This window comes from Microcaecilia unicolor, chromosome 3 (genome assembly GCF_901765095.1).
Source record: "Microcaecilia unicolor chromosome 3, aMicUni1.1, whole genome shotgun sequence".
NCBI lineage: Eukaryota > Metazoa > Chordata > Amphibia > Gymnophiona > Siphonopidae > Microcaecilia > Microcaecilia unicolor.
The window spans coordinates 93,534,552-93,556,179 of NC_044033.1; the positions used below are offsets into that span (position 1 = coordinate 93,534,552).

General features: G+C 43.0%; 1 protein-coding gene across 2 annotated transcripts in view; it reads left to right on the forward strand.

Moving 5' to 3' along the window:
* Window positions 1-21,628, forward strand: part of PUS10 (pseudouridine synthase 10) — a 112,342-nt gene that overhangs the window by 7,631 nt on the left and 83,083 nt on the right. For both annotated transcript variants that reach the window (XM_030196185.1, XM_030196186.1), the window contains exon 3: window positions 11,279-11,521. In XM_030196185.1, the coding sequence (XP_030052045.1) occupies window positions 11,279-11,521 (243 nt within the window). The remainder of the gene's footprint in view (window positions 1-11,278; window positions 11,522-21,628) is intronic.

Below are 21,628 nucleotides of genomic sequence, written 5' to 3' on the forward strand. Positions count from 1 at the left end.
TGCCAAGATGGCCGACCAGCGTGAGATCGGAGAGCTAGCTGTGGGATCCGCGTGGTTAGCAGAAATTACCGCGGAGGTAACTGCAGCGGTTGAGACAGCGCTGGACAAGAAGCTTCAACAACTTTACGATCGCACAGAGGAGGCTCATGAACGTATTGATAGCATGAGCTTAGAGTTGGATGAAGGCCTGCAGCGCATATCAGAGGTAGAGGAGAGCGTGGAGGCACAGAAGGAGTTAAACAAAGAACTGGAAAAGAAAGTGCAGGATCTGGAGGTTAAATTGGATGATTTGGAGAATCGCAGCAGGCGCAATAACCTGCGCCTGATTGGACTACCAGAATCCTTATTGGATAGGGATCTGCCCAACTTCTTGGAAGGATGGCTGCCAAAGACTTTACATATAGAGGATAAAGTATCACAATTCTGTGTGGAGCGAGCCCATCGGGTGGGGACCACGAGGCAGTCAGGGAACAGACCAAGAGTGGTGATCCTAAAGACTCTTAATTTCAGGCATAAACAATACATATTGGATGCGCTTCGAGGTGGGCAAGCACTTACCTATGAAGGGAGAAAAATCCTTTGCTTCCAAGATTATTCACATCAGGTGCAATTGAAGAGGAAATCCTTCGCGCCATTATGCACGGAGTTATATAACAAGAAGATAAAATTTGCACTCCTATACCCTGCCAAGCTCAGACTCACCATAAATGGTGTAACTCAATTTTTTGAACAGGTGGAGGCAGCTAAAGAATATATACAACAACATGGAGAGCTTAAATGAAGCAGAGGTAATGTGCAGGATGGAACAGCGGCATAAAAGAGGACGCTGGAGATTATATTATAGCTTTATAGTGGAAACCAGATTGGGAGAATATTGACCTGACCTTTTGGATTGAGAACATGACTGATGGACTCTTGATAGATTGGACAGATATATTTCGGGTGTGCGGGTGTTTTTGGAGTGCGCCCAAGACAGTGTTCTGGATGTACCTAGCACGTCTCGACGCCATTTGACTGCAGGAGATGACGACATGGCAGAGCTAAATAAACTGCTTTGGGGCTCTTGGAAATGAAGTAGAAGTCAGAAGTCTACAGGGTCTGATCATATAAGAACTAAGTAACATTGGCCACCGGAGGAGTTACACAGGAATGGAAGTGTGAGACAATTAAGATATGATGCTAGAGATATAACACATAAAGTTTTGTATGTTGGGGAAGTTGGGGAAGCTGGGGGAAGAATCAGGAGGGAGGGGGGGATGTGTGATATGTTGGTGGGTGAGTGCAGGTGTTATAGCGTGACTAGTTCTGGGAACAGGAGGGCTAGGGGGGAAGGATAGGGGAATAGGGAATAGAGAGGATACATATGGGAGGGAGGGGGGAGGGATTAGAGGGCGGGAAGTAGGGGAACGATTACCAAAAAATGATAGATGGAGATATGTGAGTGAGTGGAACGTTGAATGGCTGCGACACAGAGTGGTGGGGGTGGTGCTGCTGGGACACCATGTCTACCTGCTTTTGGATAAGAGGCATGAGCGGGGACATGTAAGAGATGACGGAGGTTGATGGGCCTTAAAGTATACTCCTGGAATGTGGGGGGAATATCCTCCCCCATTAAAAGAAAGAAAATCCTTCATAGTCTTAAAAAGAAAAGGGCAGATGTGGCGCTCCTTCAGGAAACACATTTATCAAAGCAGGAGCATGAGAAGCTGAGAACTTGGTGGGTGGGGACCATATTGGAGGCCCCGGCAGTAGGGAAAAAAGCGGGCGTTGTTATTTTATTTCATAAAGCTCTACAGGTGGAGGTGGAACAGGTGTGTGTTGATCCTGAAGGGAGGTATATAATAGCACAGGTAAAAGTGAATGGCAATATATGTCTCATTAGTAATATATATGCTCCCAATGTGTATTGTAAGAAATTTTACCATTTAATCATTAGTAAGATACAACACTTCAACGTTAAAAATAAGATAATAGGAGGGGACTTTAATGTGGTGGCGGACACAATGTTGGATAGATCACACGGGACAGCAAGCACGATGGTGGGGGCCGGTAAAGGCATAAAACTGCTATGTGAAACATTGGGAGTGGTTGATGTGTGGAGGGTATTGCATCCAAATACTAAAGACTATACACACTACTCAAGAGCCCATCACACTCAATCAAGGATTGATTATCTATTGATAGATGAAGAGAGCTTCACACATATAGCGGAGGCCGATATTGATCCTACGATTATATCAGATCATGCGGCTATATATATCAAATTTCAAGATAATACCTCACATAATAGACAGTATAGGTGGGCATTTCCTATGGATCTATATAAGGATTCGGAGTTTTGGACTTATATCAGAGCAAAGTGGAAAGAATATTCATTACACAACGCATCTCACAGGCATACCCCGATATTGTTTTGGGAAGCTGGAAAGGCTGTCCTAAGGGGAGAGATAATAGCGTATAGCATCAGAAAAAAGAGACGAAGAGATAAAGAGATCATAAGATTAGGAGATAGCCTGATACGGTTGAGGAGAGCTTACGGACAGCAATCCGCGGACCACCTTCGTGAGCAATTATTAGCCACGCAGACATCTCTGAATGAGCTATTACATCAGCGTGCTAATAAATCAGCAGAGTATTACAGATACCAATTGTATAAGTTTGGTAATAAGACAGGGAGGATGATGGCAGGATTAGTAAAAAGGGGGAAGGGACAGAGGAGAGTGCTAGCCATTTGGACACAGGAAGGGGGATTGGTACATACTGATGCAGAGATACTAGATGTATTTCATGACTATTATGCTAAGTTGTACACTAAGAATGAAAAGGAGGATTTGGATCCAGATATTTATCTTGAGAATGTTAAACTGCCGAAGATAACAGTGCAGCAGCAAGAAGAGCTAAACAAGCCAATAGAAGTAGAAGAGGTCCTGAGAGAAATTAGAGGCAGTGCATTACATAAAGCTGCGGGGCCAGATGGGTTCAGGGCAGAACTGTATAAGATCTTAATGCAAGATATAGGAGAACCACTGGCAGATGCCTTTAACAAGTCGGTGGAATTGGGGGAATTACCGCAATCCTTATGTCTAGCGGATATTATGGTTTTTTTGAAACCAGGAAGAAATGTGATCTTACCAGAATCCTATAGGCCTATATCACTTATTAGCTATGAAGCTAAACTATTGGCTCAGATCTTGGCTGCTAGACTGGCAACAGTACTGACACATATAGTGGCGCCCCCGCAGGTGGGATTTATACAGGGAAGACAGAGTGGGAAGAATATTAGGTTGATATTGGCCACGATGGAGAGAGTGCGAAGAGAAGGAGGGGAATCCCTCTTGATCAGCTTCGACGCCGAAAAGGCGTTCGATCGGGTTGAATGGGAGTTTTTATTCGCATCGCTCAGGGCATATGGCTTTGAGGGATTTTTTACACAAGCGATATCCATTCTGTATAAGAACCCGACAGCAAGGGTGTTGGTTAATGGTACTTATTCACGATGTTTCCCAATAAATCGGGGAACTAGACAGGGTTGTCCTCTGTCCCCCTTATTATTTGCCATTACATTGGATCCCCTGATTAGAGAAATTCTGGGGAATGTGGAGATAGAGGGGATTAAATTGGGACACCAAGAATTTAAAGTTGCGGCGTTTGCTGATGACATTTTAGTCCATTTGGCGAGACCGGAGGAAACGTTGCCGGTGCTGATGGAAGTATTTGCAGAATACGGGGCTTTTTCGGGCTTTAGTTTAAATTTTCAAAAATCAGAAGGACTACCCACTAGCAGCATGGTAAGGGAGAGGTGGAAGGGATCATTTCCATTGAAGTGGGCGGATCAGGAATTTAAATACTTGGGTATAAAATTAACGGGGGACTTGAGAAGATTATATAGAAGAAACGTTGATGAGTTATTAAACTATACAAGGAATCAATTGGATCTATGGGAAGGACTGCCGTTAACACTGAGTGGCCGAATTGGTATGTATGCCATGATGCTGTTCCCGAGATGGCTATATGTCTTAAGACAGCTGCCAATATTGCTACAGATCAAGGATGTAAAGAAACTTAGGAGAATGGTGACTAGATTCTGCTGGGGTGGAAAGAAGGCCAAAGTTAAACTGGAATATATGTATGGGAGTAGGAAAGAGGGAGGCTTAGGGATGCCTGATATCCAACAATATAATTGGGCATGTTTGACCAGACATTTAGCGGACTGGATATTAGATTCAGAGGAACATACGGCGTGGAGTACGGAGTGTGTGCTGTTTGAGCCTTATCACCCCTACTATATGATGCATGTTCAAGGAAAGTGGATACCTAAGGGATGGAGTCAGCATCTCTTGTTACAACCAATGCGACGGGTATGGCGATATATTTTAAAGGGATTAAATAAGAATCCACATTATACAGATCTGCTTCCTCTGGTGGGGAATAGTGCCTTTGATCCTGGGAATACACAACCGAGATTCAGAAAATGGGCACGGGAAGGGATAGTATTAGTGGCCGATGTTATGCAGGATTCGGGGAAGATTATATCTAGAGAGGCCTTAGAGAATATAGTGGGAGCTGAGAATGTGACATGGTATGATTATTATCAATTACATAGTTACATTAAGCAGCTAAATTCTGCTGGATGCGAGAGAGGGATGTATGACTTATTGGTGAATTTATTTCTGCCACAAGGTAGAGAACAGACCTCAATCTCAATACTTTATAAACAGCTGAGAATGATTTTCCCGCCCCGTGGATATGAGGAGGTTGCTCGGAGGTGGTCTGCGGATATGAGAGTGGAGGTTCGAAGCGGAGATATAGCCCAGGCTCTGAAGGAGATAGTATATAAAGTGACCAGTGCACGACATAGGGAGATTCAATTTAGAATTATTATGAGAGCATACTTCTCCCCTGTACAGGCCTACCATGCTGGTAGACTTACAACACCACAGTGCAGCAAGTGTAACTTTCAGAGAGCATCACTTTATCATATGCTGTGGGAGTGTCCGGACATTAAGGAATTTTGGGATAATATTAGGAAATTTTGTGAGACATTAATTCATAAGACAATTAGATGGGCACCTAAAAATCTAATATTGGGTCCAGGGGGGAGAGGGCTAAATCTGAAACATACAGAAGGTATATTTATGTATAAGGCTATAATAATAGGGAAGCAATGTATTATGCAATTTTGGACCCAGGAAAGTGGACCCTCTTTCTGGCAGTGGAGGAATTCACTTCATGCCTTGGTGCTGCTGGAGGCGCGTGAGGTACATCGAAGCCCTAGGAGTAAACAACGATTCTGGGAGATTTGGGAGCCATATGTGCAGGCCCTGTCAGGTAGAGCCCGCAGCTTACTAGTAAACTCACTCTCATTGTAGCTTGGGATAGGGAAGAAGACTGGGTAGAGTAGGCTGGAGTGGGAGGGAGGGGGGTGGGTGAGGTGATGGGAGGAAGAGGGAGGAGGGAGGGAAAGGGGGGGATGTGTGCTGGGCTTATGCTGCAATTGATGAAACTGAGACCAGATAAAGGAATGTGATTTCTGAAGGAAGGGGGTTACATGCAATGAGGGGGGAAAGAGTGTATTATCGTATCGATATGTATCTATTGGTATGAATGGAGGATTCTGAGAGTGATGTTCTGGGTGTATTATGGGATGGCAATGGAACAGCTTGGTAAGCGGAGCCTGGATATGCAAGATGCAGATCAATTTAATTTATAACCAGTAAAGCCTGTTTGAGATACTGACATAATGCAGGATTGCTGTGATTCTCCTGCTAAGGAGTGATGACTTGCTGGCTGACGGAGGCTGATATAATAGAGTAATGGAATGAAGCTAAGTACACAGAACGACATCAGTGATATATATTTATTTTTAAATTTTATTACATTATGAATAAAACCAAGCACACAGAATGATATCAGGGATTTGCATTTATTGTTCACAAATCTCATTGCATAATACTCTGATCACTAATGGATATATTTCAGAAATCGCAGACAGAGATGTTGATAATAGCTATTTATGACATTATTGCTTGCATAAGCCAGGGTTAATTAATACAGTAATTTAGAGGGGGGAGGGGAGGGGGGGAGGGAAGGTGGGGGGGGGGGGGGGGGAGAAAAGAAAAATTGATGATAGCGGTTTTGCTGTATTAGTGCAGGATGGCAATGTTAAATGCCTGAGATGTTATGTTAATATGGAATTGTTTTGGAGATGCATTCATCAATAAAAATTATTAAACCTAAAACTTGTAAGTAGCATACTATGCTATAATGGGGCTCATTTTCAAAGCACTTAGACCTACAAAGTTCCATAGGTTACAGAGAAGTGATCAGATAGGGAGGTGTGTCTTTCTCTTGAGAGAAATATCTGCATTACACGAGATGTAGTTTACACATGAGAAATTCCTGCCACATGTACAGCATATGAGAAGTGATCTAATAGGGAGAGGTAGCTTGTGCTTGAGAGAGATATCTACAGTACACAAGAAGTTGCTTACACATGAGAAATACCTGCAGCAGTGGCTGACGTGCAGTATATTATTTGCTAGCACAAGAGAGTGATATTTGCAGCGTTTAAGAAGATGTACAATATATTATAAGTGATTAAGTAGGAGAGGTAGCTTGCACGTTGTAGTTTTAGGCAGAGAGTTAATTACAGCCCTATCCAGACTATATGTAGTTTTAGGCAGAGAGTGTCCAAAGGTAATGCAGGAGACGCAGCTGCCCGAGACTCACTTAACTCGAGGAACCGACAATCTCTGCCGCAAGGTGATCGCCTTCCGTTGTGTCCTGGCCTGTTCTACCATGTGGTCAGTGTTCTCAGTTCTGCTGGGCTCCATCTGCCGGCACTGCTGAAAAGGCCAGCCCATCTCCCTGGGTCTCCTCTTGCTTTCTGGGGTCTCTAGCATAGACTGACTATGCTGTTGTGCGGGCCACCCCTTGTGCTGCGACTTGGGTCCGTGTAGGCAGTAGGAGTCTCCGTCACTCGGCTCCGACATTGGGGGCATGTTCGGTGCTGCTGACCGGCTCTCTATCTCCTTATCTATGACCAGTCCATCTCCCTGGGTCTCCTCCTGCTCTCTGGTGGCTCAAGGTTGGGCCGTCCCTGGTGTCACAACCTAGGCCTGTGTGGGTTGGGAGGATTCGCCGCCACTCGCTGGCTCTCTTTTCTCTGTCCGCAATCAAAGAGGGCGTGTCATCTTTGGTGTTGCGACCCAGGCTTGCGTGGGTAGGGTGGATTCGCTGCCCTTCTTCGTCTCTCGCTGGCTCTCCACCTAGTTTTCTATTCCCTCAGGGTCATCGAGGTCGGGACAGAGCCTAGGCCACTGAACAAGGCGGTAGGGGGCTCCCCTTCGTTGTGCTATGTCTTCCTAATGTGTCTGTCAGCCTCCTACATCTAATCCTTGAACTTCTTCAGCTCTCTTCTTTTTTCCCTCAGGCAGAACATCTGTATCTCTTTGACTCATTAGCAATACTGGTCCTATTAGATCACCGCACATAAAGACCAATAGAATCGTTTCCTTCATACCCTCTCTTGGTGGTTTCTTTGGAAACATGTACCATACTGTTCAGTTGTTGCCCAGTATGGTGTTTGCCCTTTGGCAGTCTGTGCCTTTCACAGCTTGCATCTTTGCTATCTTCAGAATCCTGTCAGTGTTTACATGCATTATTTGCAGGTGCCAAAAATGTAAGGAATTATTTGTATTGGTCTCCTGCAGTAGAGCACTCTGCTATTGGATTGCAAAGATAAGTGCACTTTGGATATTTTTATTTGCATAAGAACTCTTCATTAGCCCCCATATCAGTTGTTCCAACCGTTGTTATGGGGTCTGATGAAAAGTTCATGGTGTTGGCACCTTTTATAAGGATTTTGGTAGTCCCATCTTCTTATGGTCCAGTTACATAGTGTTAAGACTTTTGTGTTGGTTAACATTTTTTTTTTGTTCTTTCACATTAAACTGAATCCTATATATCATGATTTTTTTTTTTTTCAGTACAAATGTAAGGATTGCATTTCATCAACTCTGGCTTCATACGTTAGCTCCACTTGGCGGAGTTTAGGCCAGTTTGTTCATGGTTGTAGACATCACCCAACCTTTTGAACTCAATGTTATATAGGGGTCGAGATTCAAAGCAATTTAACTAGCCAGAAATGGCTCCTGGATGGTTAAATCGCTTGTGCAAGGATATCCACTGATATTCAGTGGCACTTAACCAGTTAATACTGCTGAATATCACCACAGACCACAAAAGGGAAAGCTGGCTATTTATTTATTTTTGCGTACATGCATTTGTGCCCCACATTTTTCCATTCAAGTTGTTGGTTCAATGTGGCTTACAGTTTACTTCTGTTATACATGTTACATTGCCGCTTGGAGCTGACGCGTGTCTTATTTGGTTTCAGTCAGGATTTACATTAGGGTTAGTTGCCATAAGTCCTTGGGCACAGGAATCCCCTCTAGGCGCTATTCCAGAAAGAGTGCTCGGCCCAGAGCACTGAATGTGGATATTTCCCAGTGCCTAATTTTCTTTGCCATTTACTGAATCTGGCCCTTAGTTCTTCTGTATTTTTTATCCACATAAGAATCTGATCTTCAAATGCAAGTTCTGCAGGTACTTTATGTATTTAAAGCAGGTTTGTTTGCTACTTAGACACGTTTATTTAATTTTTACCTCAAAATGGTAAAATTCCTTTAAATACATCTAACAATAGTTTAAATGCATTTGAAATTTTTTTTGGCAGCTAACAATGAGCATCAAAAAATCATTGCTAGCTGTCTGTTGATTGATTTATTTTTTTGTTAATTATAATCGTATAGTGGTAAGCTCTTCTTTTAAAAGTTTTGGGCACATTAACCTGTATGAGAACAGGATTTCCAATTTTACTGGGATCTGAGTTGAAAACCAGTTTGTAAACATTAAGATCTCACCAGATACTGAATATTCTACTTTTATCTTGTTAATAATCATTTGTATATGCTCTGAAGTTTTCAGTTAAACATGATCTCAGTATGCTTTCTGCTAAGAGGGTAGCTTGTCTAAATCTGTGTAAGTGAATTCTTAGCAATCTAAAACTAGGTGTATACTTATACCCCCATTAAAATGAGTTGTTCCTGTAGGTGGGAGAGCAGAATTCAATAGGGGTGGTGGAAAGCTGCTTGACCTTGCTGCTGGGATTAGCATGGATATCGGAGCACCAGAGCAGCTTTTTGCAGGGGCAGAGGAAGAATGGATCACCTGGAAAACCTCAAATTGCCTCATCCCAGGTTGGCAGGTCAAGAGCCCACATGGCAAAGCAGAGATACTTTGCAAACCCTGCGATTGTGGTGAACGGCAGACCAGGCAATCCCTTTTGGCACTTGTACAAAATTTAAGCCTGATAAGAAGAAAGGCAGAAACATAATCTGCAGCCCATCAGTATTACAGTGAATATACATGAAATACACTGAAGGTAGTGCATGTATATCTGTCTCATGCATATTCATTACGGGTATCCTGAAAACCAGACTGGTTGGATATCTTTCATGGACAGGGGTGAGAACCACTGTATAGCAATGTGCAGAGTGGATAGAGCCTGTTAAATTAGAGATGGACCGACTTGGGGACTGTAAATCAAAACCCAAGGACTAATCTGGTATTTTCAGGGGTCTGGACCTTTTTTGCAATCTGCTGAATCCCTACAGATTGCAGTTAAAATGCTCAACCCTCTTGAAATTTCTCAGATTAGGCTTAGAAATTGGGTTCATGAATCAAAAGTTTCCCATCTCTTTTTCTGGAGTATGTCATCTCACAAGGTGGTGAAATAGAAATGTGGAACACTTTTAGCAGCCCAGGGTAGATGTGCCTTGGATGCAGGGGTTTTTAAACTGAGGGCCATGGAATTTATGCTGGTTATTAGGGGAGACTGGTGGTAGCCCCAGGTGAGTACTGAGCATCAGCAGCTACAGATAGAGCAGGGATGCACTGTTTCTGTCCTCAAAGGCCACGACCCAGTCAGATGTTCAGTATGTGTGAGATCTGTTTCCATACACTGCCTAGATGTATGAAATAGATCTCATGTGTATTCATTGTGAAAATCCTGAAAACCTGGCTGGGTTGTGGCCCTCCAAGATTGAGTCTGTCTACCCTTGAAATGGAGGGTTGAGGGGAAGGCTGTAGGCTTCACTGGGTGGCCATGATGACCAATGGCTCTGGCCCTGCTGGGCCCAAACTGAGAAGCAGTTTCAGAGGCTAACGGGTGCACTGGATGAAAACAGGAGTGGCAGGACAGTTTTAGCATGATGGAATCCAGTCTTGAGTGGCTCATTATCAATCTGAGAAGTTACTTGTGACAAAACAGTGGGTTTTAAGCCTGTAAACTGTATTATTTTTTGAAGTGCATTTTTCTAGTTTGACCAGCAGGGGGTGCATGTTTATGTTCAAAGCTGTCACAGAGAAAAGACCGTGCCTTTAGCACACAGAGAAGAAGTAACTTGCAGTAATGTGGCCAGCTACTTAAAAAAAAATGTTGTTCTGGGCTCTGATTGGCCCAGGAGCTCAATCTGGAATTGCTGGATTTTTCTCCAGTCTCAAATTGTGAAGGAAGTGAGAAAGATCTCTTCACTGAGACCCTGTGAGGAGTTATATTCTTTAATCTGTGAGCGGCTATATTTTCTGTACTCTCCAGGCACTCTTCAGGAAGTGAATAAATGTTTAGATAGTTTTATAATTGATCCATATTTAATACTTGTTTTTATGTGCTGTTTTTGTTCCATCTGTTTTACGGTTCACTGTTCAATATTTTTATGATAATAAACTCTTTTTAGTTTATTGCCTCTGCTTGTCTGGACTGACTAAGAATCCTGGTAGTTTGTGTGTTGGGTCTGTGAGTGTTTTCTAGGAACTGTGGGACCACTGGGAGTGTTGTCAAGTAACTTAGAAATCAGTGAGGAATACCTTGAGAGTGGGAGACTGACCCAGAGGCGGTTGGGACCCAGTTGGTGGGAGGAGGGTGCTATTGTAGAGTACGTGCCCAGGTGCAGGCGGACCTGAGCTGTGCTGGGGATAGACCCTCTAAGTGGCCGCAGGGTTAGCCTATGGCCACTTACAGGGTCACTACTATTCTAGATGAATTAGTAACACATCAGTGCCCGTCATGTTACTGTTATTTTTCAGTATGGACTTTGCTTTCAAGACAACCTTCAGTAATGTTCACATAACACTGATTCTGCTCACAGAAGAGTCTAGCAGGTTGGTACCCCTTCTGTTTGGGTATGTGTATTGAGTGAATTACTTTGTCATCTAGGATTTGTCCAGAGACTTGCATGCTTTCCTGAAGACCGGCCAAGAGACTGAGTCTCAGGCTGAAGCAAACAAAGACGCAGATGGGCCACCAAGCAAAAAGCTGCGACTAGAGGAGAGCGGGGATGAGGAGCTGAGCGCTCTGAGTGATGATAGAAGTACTGCTCCTCATGGGCCAAAGTCTGCCACATGCACTGTGTGCTTGGGAATTCTACAGAAGTTCTGTCAGAAGGATTTTGTAAGAAAGGTGAGTCTTTTTACATGTCCAGGATCAGTTTATAATATAGAAAACTGGATTTTGATGACAGCCCCTCAGTCCAAGCCTGTCCTCAGGTTTCCACCAAAGTAATAGACAGTGACATAGAGTATAGCTGTGTATGTCATATGTATGAATGAAAGGAATAATCTAATAGAAATGGAAATATACAATTGGAAAGCTTGATAGTGCCCTCTGCATTGCAGGCTTATGTTTAGGGAATAATTTTATGAAAGATTTTTTTTGTGTGTGTGTGCATTTATAAAATTACCTCAGGAGTTACTCATTGCAACAAGAAGGAGTGTATTTTTACACCATTTGCCTGTTGGTGTGTTCAGTGGGTGAGTCTGGGCAGAGCACAAGTGCAGTCAGGATTTAAAATATAGGCGCTTACACTTGCTCTTGTAAATGTTCAATAATAGCATTTACAAATGCATGTGCACACACAAATACATAAACAGAGAAAATTACGACAGATAAAGGCCATCCAGTCTGCCCATGCATATCATCTGCTCTCTCTTCCTCTCCTCCCCCTCCCCCCAAGAGATCCCACATGTCTGTTCCATGCTTTATTAAATTCACATACAGTCCTCTTCTTCACCGAGAGGTCTTTCCACTCATCCATTACCCTTTTCATAAGTAAGTATTTCCTTAGATTACTTTTGAGTCTACCCCCTCTTCAACTTCATCCTATGCCCCCTCATTCCACAATTTCTTCCAGTTGAAAGAGACTCGCCTCCTGTGCTTTTATGCCGCATAGCTTTTTAAGTGTCCCTATCATATCTCCTCTCTCCCATCTGTCTTCCAAAGAATATATGTTGAGATCTTTAAGTCTGTCCCCATGTGCTTTATGATGAAGGCCACTGACAATTTTAGTAGGCACCCTCTGGACTGACTCCATCCTGTTTATATCTTTTTGAAGGTGCGGTCTCCAGAACTGCACACAGTACTCTAAATGGGGCCTCACCTTCTTTTTTCTGCTGGCTATTCCTCTTCCTATACGCTCATGTATCCTTCTGGCTTTCGCCATTGCCCTTACCACCTGTATGGCCACCTTAAGATCATAAGAAACAATCGTCCCCAAGTCTCACTCTTCTTTTGAGCACAGAAGCATTTCTCCTCCTAATTGGCACTGCTCCTTCGGGTTTCTGTAGCCCAAGTGCATGACCCTGCATTTTTTAGCATTAAATCTTAGTTTCAATTTCTAAACCATTCTTATAGTTTAGCTTGATCCCTCTTCATGGTGTCCACCCTATTATAGTTTTTTGCATCATCCACAAAGAGGCAAATCATATCCGACAGCCCTTTCGCAATATCACCCACAACGATGTTAAAAAGAGTCAGGTCAAGGACCAATCCTTGCAGTACACCACTGATAATCCTTTTCCTCTGAGTGAACTCCATTTACCGCCACCCTCTGTCTTCTTCCACTTAACCAGTTTGCTAACCCAGTTAGTGACTCTTCGGTCCAGACCGAGGGCACTCAGCTTTTTTTTTTAATCAGTCACTTAAGCAGAACTGTATTGAAGGATTTACTGAAATCTATATATATACCACATCTCCCTAAATCTGTTTGGTCACGGAGTCAAAGAAGTTAATCAGATTAGTCTGAAAAGACCTTCCTCTAGTAAAACCATCCTGCCTCAGGTCCTGTAATCCATTTGATTCCAGAAACCTCTCTATCCTCTGTTTTAGAAGCATTTCCGTTAATTTACTCACCACTGAGTTACGACTAACAAGCTTATAGGTCCCAACCTCCTCCTTCAACTTTTGTGGAGAGGGACAATATCTGTCCTTCTCTAGTCCTCTGGGACCACTTCCAACTCTAGAGAAGTTGCTAGAACTTCCCAAAGTTCCTTCAGTACCCTCGGATGTATCTCATCCGGCCCCATTGCTTTGTCTAGCTTTAGCTTTAGTTTAGCTGTCTCCTCATTTATTTATTTATTTAGGATTTTGCTCACACCTTTTTCAGTGGTAGCGCAAGGTGAGTTACATTCAGTCTTCTGAAGTCTGGTCAATCTACATCACATATCCTTATTAGCATTTGCCTTCTGCAATCCTACTCCTGGCCCTTCATCTGTGAACACAGAAATATTTGTTGAAAAGTTCTGGTTAATCCTTATCAGCTTCTGTATATTGCGACCCTTCACCTTTGAGCCTCACAATGCCACATTTGCACTTCCTCCTATCACTTACATATCTAAAGAATGCTTTGTCCCTCAATTTAACCTTATTTCTTCTCCCATTTGCATTTTTACTTGCCTGACTACCAGCTGCTCTTGGCTTTTCCAAGTATTGTAGCCTGTCCTCTTCTTTCTGTGACGCCTTGTAATTTATAAAGGCTAGCCTCTTTTCTCTTATCTTTTCAGCTATTACTTTCAAGAACCAAAGTAGCCTTCTTTTCCTCCTACTTTTGTTTAATTTCCTAACAAAAAGATTTGTTGTCCTTTAAATAGCTCATTTTCTACTTTCCCAAGCTGTTCCCAGCTAGCAGTTCTTTTATGTATTCCCCCATCTTGCCAAAAATATTTTTAAAGTCTAAAACCTTTAACTTTGAATAAACCCTCTCACTGTTTTGAACCACATCATCTGGTGATTGCTAGACGCTAAATGTCAGAAACACTCTTCGCATTTGTGAACATCAGGTCCAGTGTGGCCCCACCTCGTGTGGGCTCCATTACCAACTGCTGGAACAGCTTTCCTGTAGAGAATCCATGAGCTCACAGCAGGGATGCCCCAATCTACATCTGGCATGTTGAAATCACCTATTAATATCATTTCTTTCATTGCAATTTTGTGAATGTCAGCCTCCTCCATCACAGCCTTTATGTCCAGAACCTTATTTCCCGTTCTATGAGCATTGGTATATGAAGCTCTCTAGATATTGCCCTTTTTATCCATGTCTACAAAGGTATTAAGTGTTTTACTTGCCTGAGCAATTTTAATTACCCGAGTGCTTTGTTTACCCTTCCCTAATGAATTTAGTTTAAAGCCCTCTTCAGTAGGTTAATCAGTCTGCTGATGAAGACACTTTGTCTCTTCTTTGATAGATGGACACCACCTCTACCCAGTAGCTCATAAAGAAATCATCCTGTGGTCTAGAAAGCCCAAAAGTCTGCCTATGCGCTGCTCTGCAAATTCCCACTTAAATTACATGTGTATATTAGCAAAAGCAGAGCTTGGACAGGAATCAAACGTACATGTATAATTTACAAAATACCATAAGTTATGGATGCATTGGCAACATGTAAGCACAAACATTTCCACCACCTCTGTGCCTATCCTTTAGACTCGTATATATCTGGTTACGCGGTTTACACCTGAGGCACAGGATATTCTCTATTCCAAACTCAACTGAACCTGCAGGCAGGACAGGAGGCCACACAGAAGTCACCACAGTGCACAGGAGCTGCTAACCCACCTGCTGGAGATAGAGAATACTGGCTTGTTTGCTAAGCACAGGAGCTTATGAGGCGCAACTCATTAGAGTTCTCTATCTCCATCTGCTGGTGGATGGTCACAACCCATTTGTCTGGACTGATCCTTGGGACGCAGTGGAAACCTGGTTACACTAGTATTCCATAAAGGAGCATAGATGCCTACATTCCTTTATAGAACAGGCTCCTACCAGGCACCTTCTGGGCACCTAATTGTAGTCACCCAATTACTTGCTGCCTATGGGGGCAATTCTATTGACTCAGGATGAGAACATAAGAACATACTTGTTGCCATAGTGGGACAGATCGAAGATCCATCAAGCCCAGTATCCTGTTTCCAACAGTGACCAATCCAGGTCACGAGTACTTGGCAAGATCCCAGAACAGTAAAACAGATTTTGTGCTGCTTATCCTAGAAGTATACTGGTAGGAGAAGATCAATCAGAGTATTCGCAATCAGCAACCAGGTGGAGTCTCATCTCTTTTGCACGAATATTCACATCACTCCCTTGGTGACTCTTTTACCGTGCATAGGTTTTAATCATCGACTTAAACCACCTCCACCCTGATATTGTGAAATCTTAAACTTAACGTACCCACAATTACAAACTTATGTGAATATATATCAAATGTATCAAATATACTAAAGACACTTAGCTTCTGGAGCGATTAAAACTCTTTAGTATATTTGATACATTTGATATATATTCACATAAGTTTGTAATTGTGGGTACGTTAAGTTTAAGATTTCACAATATCAGGGTGGAGATGGTTTAAGTCGATGATTAAAACCTATGCACGGTAAAAGAGTCACCAAGGGAGTGATGTGAATATTCGTGCAAAAGAGATGAGACTCCACCTGGTTGCTGATTGCGAATACTCTGATTGATCTTCTCCTACCAGTATATTTTAGTAACCTAACTTCATTAGGAGTTATCTAAGCCATTTAGGTTTTTTGTTTTTATCCTAGAAGTAAGCAATGGATTTTCTCAAGTCCATCTTAATAATGACTTAGGGACTTTTCTTTCTGGAAACTGTCCAATCCTATTCTGTGACAGCATCTGGGCACCCAGATACCATTACAGAAAATTACCGCAACCTGCTATCCTCACGTCTTACATTTAGGTGTCTGCAGTTACACCTCCATAGACCTATCGTAACTACAGGCGTCTAAATGCAGCAAAAATGCACGTAATGTACAGTACAGCCCTGCCATGCCCTTCCCCTGCTCTGCGCATGTGAACGCCCCTCTTGCGTTTACATGGTACAGCACTTATACATGCCCTTATAGAATAGAGATTGGTCAGTTTGCTGCCGCTTACATGTCTAATTACTAGTTTTCTGTACATTTACGCATGCAAGTGGCATGGGACTGTAAACTCCCTATTATAGAATTGCCCTTCACATGCCTATGTGCATATTTTGCATGCAAAAATTTATTTCTGCTCTCAAGCAGACATAAATATCAGTGGCTTCAGTTTAGCAGCAGTTTCTCCTACTTAGGCCATTGCTTGGCCTTCACATGTAGACAAGCTCTTAATGCACTGAGAGGGCCGTTTTCAAGGGATTTCCATAGGGGAAAGTGTTGTACTGGATAAATCACATCTCTGGCGAGTTTACTGCGCTGTAGTGGAGGCGTTCAGGGAACATAATTCAGGTGAAAGAGCTGTTTCCAGATCCGTGCAGGTACTTTTCCCATAGCAATTATTCAAAGTGAATGCACTTTTACATTAAAAATTGGGGCAAAGGATTCATGGACTCTGCAGTAAGGTGCATATTTGGACATTCAGCCCCATTTTGTACAGGATGTACAGGTTGGACTTGAGATGTCAAGGTCAGGATGTCTCAAGTTTCACTATTTCAGAACAGAATCTGCTGATGTAGAGGCTGCTCTAAAATATAGGAGAAATGGACATATATGTGCTGAGTGCATGTGGTATAAACATCTATTTTAGGGAAAAAAAATCAAAAGGGTAAAGGGCCATAGATTTGCTGTACTGCCTTTCTGTGTTACAATCTCTCCATATCCCTCCAGTGGAGTGTTGCTCAATAGGAGCACTTTGGTAGCAGGTGTAACTCCCAACACCAGTCCTTTAGGACATAGATGTTTAGGGTAAGATAAGGGAGGTAAAGGAATGGATTTGATATACCTCCTTTTTGTGGTACAGCCAAAGCAGTTTGTATATTATATACAGCTACTGTCTCTGTCACTAGTGGGCTCACAATATAAGTTTTGTACCTGGGGAAATGGACTTGCCCAGAGTCACAAGGAGCTGTAGTGGGAATTGAACCCAGTTCCCCAGGTTCTCAGACCACTGCATTAGCCATTAGGCTACTCCTTCACTTCTGAAATGAGGAATACATGTCTATTAACTTGCCATGCCCTTGTCCCACCCAAAATGTGTAGATCACACTCCTTGCCATTTGAACACACTTGGATTTAAGATGTCCATGTCTATCCCAAACATAAATGCCATTCTAAAATAACCACCATTGTTTCTAAGTCACTCTGTGGCCCTCTGGCTTCCTGTCTTAACGTGCAGACATTTTCTTCTATAATTGAATAATCATCTGTTTTTCTGATAGTTGAATTAAAGGAATGCCACCATGAATTTCTTTCAATCTTAGAAAAGTCATGTAATACCAATTGTTTTAAATGTCAAAAGAGTTAGATACGTTGCACCAGATGCAATCCAAGAAGATTGATTCCTAAGAGTTGAAGGCTCCACATCAACTGGATGATCAACTTAGAACAGTTTCAACTTTAAAATTTGTATAAATTTCCCAAAATCAGTTAGAATTGAAACAAATCAATCATATCCTGGCCCAAAAGACAGCCCTCTAGGTAATAATGAAATATGTGACTGTCATTGATACATGAAATAAATTTGTAACGGCTGATTGAGTTTGTATTCTGAACGTGTGACCAGGCACATTCGTGCTTGGAACCCTCATGCTCTCCATGCCCTTTGATGGAATCTTCCTCCCCAATCCACAAAAGGTTCTGCTTCATATAATTCTTCCCCACTACTTAAAGAGCTATCGGCTAGCAAGTCAAGAATACCTTCTGTTGCACATTTTCTTCACACTTTTTCGAAGGATACACAACAGTCTAAAATCCTGCTCATTTCTGGAACATCTTTATTTTATTTTAAACATTTTTTTAATTCACTGCGGTAACAATCAAAAGTTGCAAGAAATATGTTGTTTTTCAAAACTATCCTTATCCTTCAATTTATCTAACTGCATTACTTATACATTTAACTATTTCCTGTTTTTCTTTTGTGGTTTCAATAATCAGAAGTACATAAGTACATAAGTAGTGCCATACTGGGAAAGACCAAAGGTCCATCTAGCCCAGCATCCTGTCGCCGACAGTGGCCAATCCAGGTCAAGGGCACCTGGCACGCTCCCCAAACGTAAAAACATTCCAGACAAGTTATACCTAAAAATGCGGAATTTTTCCAAGTCCATTTAATAGCGGTCTATGGACTTGTCCTTTAGGAATCTATCTAACCCCTTTTTAAACTCCGTCAAGCTAACCGCCCGTACCACGTTCTCCGGCAATGAATTCCAGAGTCTAATTACACGTTGGGTGAAGAAACATTTTCTCCGATTCGTTTTAAATTTACCACACTGTAGCTTCAACTCATGCCCTCTAGTCCTAGTATTTTTGGATAGCGTGAACAGTCGCTTCACATCCACCCGATCCATTCCACTCATTATTTTATACACTTCTATCATATCTCCCCTCAGCCGTCTCTTCTCCAAGCTGAAAAGCCCTAGCCTTCTCAGCCTCTCTTCATAGGAAAGTCGTCCCATCCCCACTATCATTTTCGTCGCCCTTCGCTGTACCTTTTCCAATTCTACTATATCTTTTTTGAGATACGGAGACCAGTACTGAACACAATACTCCAGGTGCGGTCGCACCATGGAGCGATACAACGGCATTATAACATCCGCACACCTGGACTCCATACCCTTCCTAATAACACCCAACATTCTATTCGCTTTCCTAGCCGCAGCAGCACACTGAGCAGAAGGTTTCAGCGTATCATCGACGACGACACCCAGATCCCTTTCTTGATCCGTAACTCCTAACGTGGAACCTTGCAAGACGTAGCTATAATTCGGGTTCCTCTTACCCACATGCATCACTTTGCACTTGTCAACATTGAACTTCATCTGCCACTTGCACGCCCATTCTCCCAGTCTCGCAAGGTCCTCCTGTAATTGTTCACATTCCTCCTGCGACTTGACGACCCTGAATAATTTGTGTCATCGGCGAATTTAATTACCTCACTAGTTATTCCCATCTCTAGGTCATTTATAAATACATTAAAAAGCAACGGACCCAGCACAGACCCCTGCGGGACCCCACTAACTACCCTCCTCCACTGAGAATACTGGCCACGCAATCCTACTCTCTGTTTCCTATATTTCAACCAGTTCTTAATCCATAATAATACCCTACCTCCGATTCCATGACTCTGCAATTTCTTCAGGAGTCTTTCGTGCGGCACTTTGTCAAACGCCTTCTGAAAATCCAGATATACAATATCAACCGGCTCCCCATTGTCCACATGTTTGCTTACCCCCTCAAAAAAATGCATTAGATTGGTGAGGCAAGACTTCCCTTCACTAAATCCGTGCTGACTTTGTCTCATCAGTCCATGTTTTTGTATATGCTCTGCAATTTTATTCTTAATAATAGCCTCCACCATCTTGCCCGGCACCGACGTCAGACTCACAGATCTAGTGTACATTTGTTCAAGATGTTATTCCACTTGTTTACAAATGTTATCATCCAGAAATAATTGTGGCTCTTTCAATATGTGTAATCCATGAAGAATCAACTCCTTCGTACAGTATTCAGTTATCAGAGCACCATGTAATCCAAACGAACCAAACGTTTTGACATTCAGTAATTCGGTCCAGTTTATTGAGGAAGAAACATCCCCATCATCAAATGACAAAGGGGCACTCAATATTTTTTTTCCACATTCTGTAGAATAACTGTGAATTAGAGATTGACACAGGGACAAAGTTTGTCCCCGTCCCTGCGTCCCCGTGGGTACTGTCTCCATCCCCACCCCCGAAGGTTCTGTCTCCATCTTTCCCCTCCCAATCCCCGCAGGCTCTGTCCTCATCTGCAGAAGCCTCGAACACTTATGATTTTATATTTTAATGTTTTTATTAAAGTATAAAAATAAACAATATGCTGTGCAGCTGTTCTTTATAAAACAGAAAACAATAATGACAACTAGCAACTATAACAAGGATGGCCGCCGATAACGGGCAGATGATGCATCAGCTCCTGATCTCATCTCGGAGCTTGCCCGTGGTCTGGCTGGGCACAGGTCTGATTTTGATCCTGGGGGTCCGCTTAGATCTATGGCTCCTCTTGCTGCCTGTTTTGGTGCAAGCTACTTTGTGGGCGGCCAGTTGTCTTCCCTTCTGCTGCTTCGGAGTCCGCGTACAGCCTTCCCGCTTTGACGGAGCGTTTGCAGGTCCAGGTCAGTGTGGGGTGCTCGCTAGGCCGACGATTTATGTCTTTGGGCTCCTCTTGGTCCGTCCGAGCTGCCGGTTTTCACTGCTCTGCGGGTCTGCCCGACGTGCTCTGCTGGAGCCCCTGACGCTGCCGCTCGACCGCTGTCTGCCGGATGCTATGCTGTTCCCTCCTCCCCCCCAGCTCATCATCCTATCTGATGGGGAGTTTGCTGCCTTCGCGATCTTCCGGCAACCTGCAGGATTAGTTTCTTGGCTCTTCCTCTTCGGCCGGACTGTTGGAGTTGCAGTGGTGGAGGTCCCTGGCTGGAATGCCCCGATGGTTGAGGCTGCGGAGGATGACCGTTGGTCCGCCATCTTGTTTCCTGCTCTGCTGACTCCATCGCTGTGGATGCCTGTCTCCAGCTTCATTTGTTCCACCTGGGCCCTGTTGCAGTCCCAAATGGGGATCATCTTGCTGGTCCTATCTGTGTCAGCCTGGATTTTCATCTTTCCCCTTGGCCTGCCAGGACTTTCGCCGTTCATCTCTGTCTCCCTTTGCCTCCATTCCTTTTCCCTTCTTTTCCTGTTTTCCCACTCTAATTACTAAAATGTAACTGTAATGTATTTATTTTAATTGGTTCATTGTAAGCCACTTTGGGGCTGCAACACTGTGGCCAAAGGCGGGATATAAATGTACTGAAATAAATAAATAATCCCACCACCCTCCACCCTTCCAATCCCAACAATATCTGACTTCTACTACCCCAAGGAACCCTAATCCACCCTGTTAAAATGTCCAGGGGTGCAAAATACAACCTGTTCTGTATTCCCTAGAGGGGAAGAAATATGCCCTATAAAGCACTGTTATAATTTTTTAATCTGTGGATGAATAAGTCATCAACAATCTCAGGATTCAGTTTAGCTCTCCTGTCTTCCACAGTCCTTTCTGCAATAGAAGATGTCTTCTCATAAGATGTGCTGGTAGCAGGAATGTACAGGATCCTCCATGCAAATTTTGCCAATTGTGGCCAGCATGTTTGCTTGTTTTTCCAAAAAATCAAAATATCTTTGTTAAATAGCAGTCCAGTTCATTAACGTGCTTCAAAGTAGAGAATGACATGGAGACAAAGTTCGTCCCCATCCCCTAAGGCTCTGTCCCCATTCCTGCAGT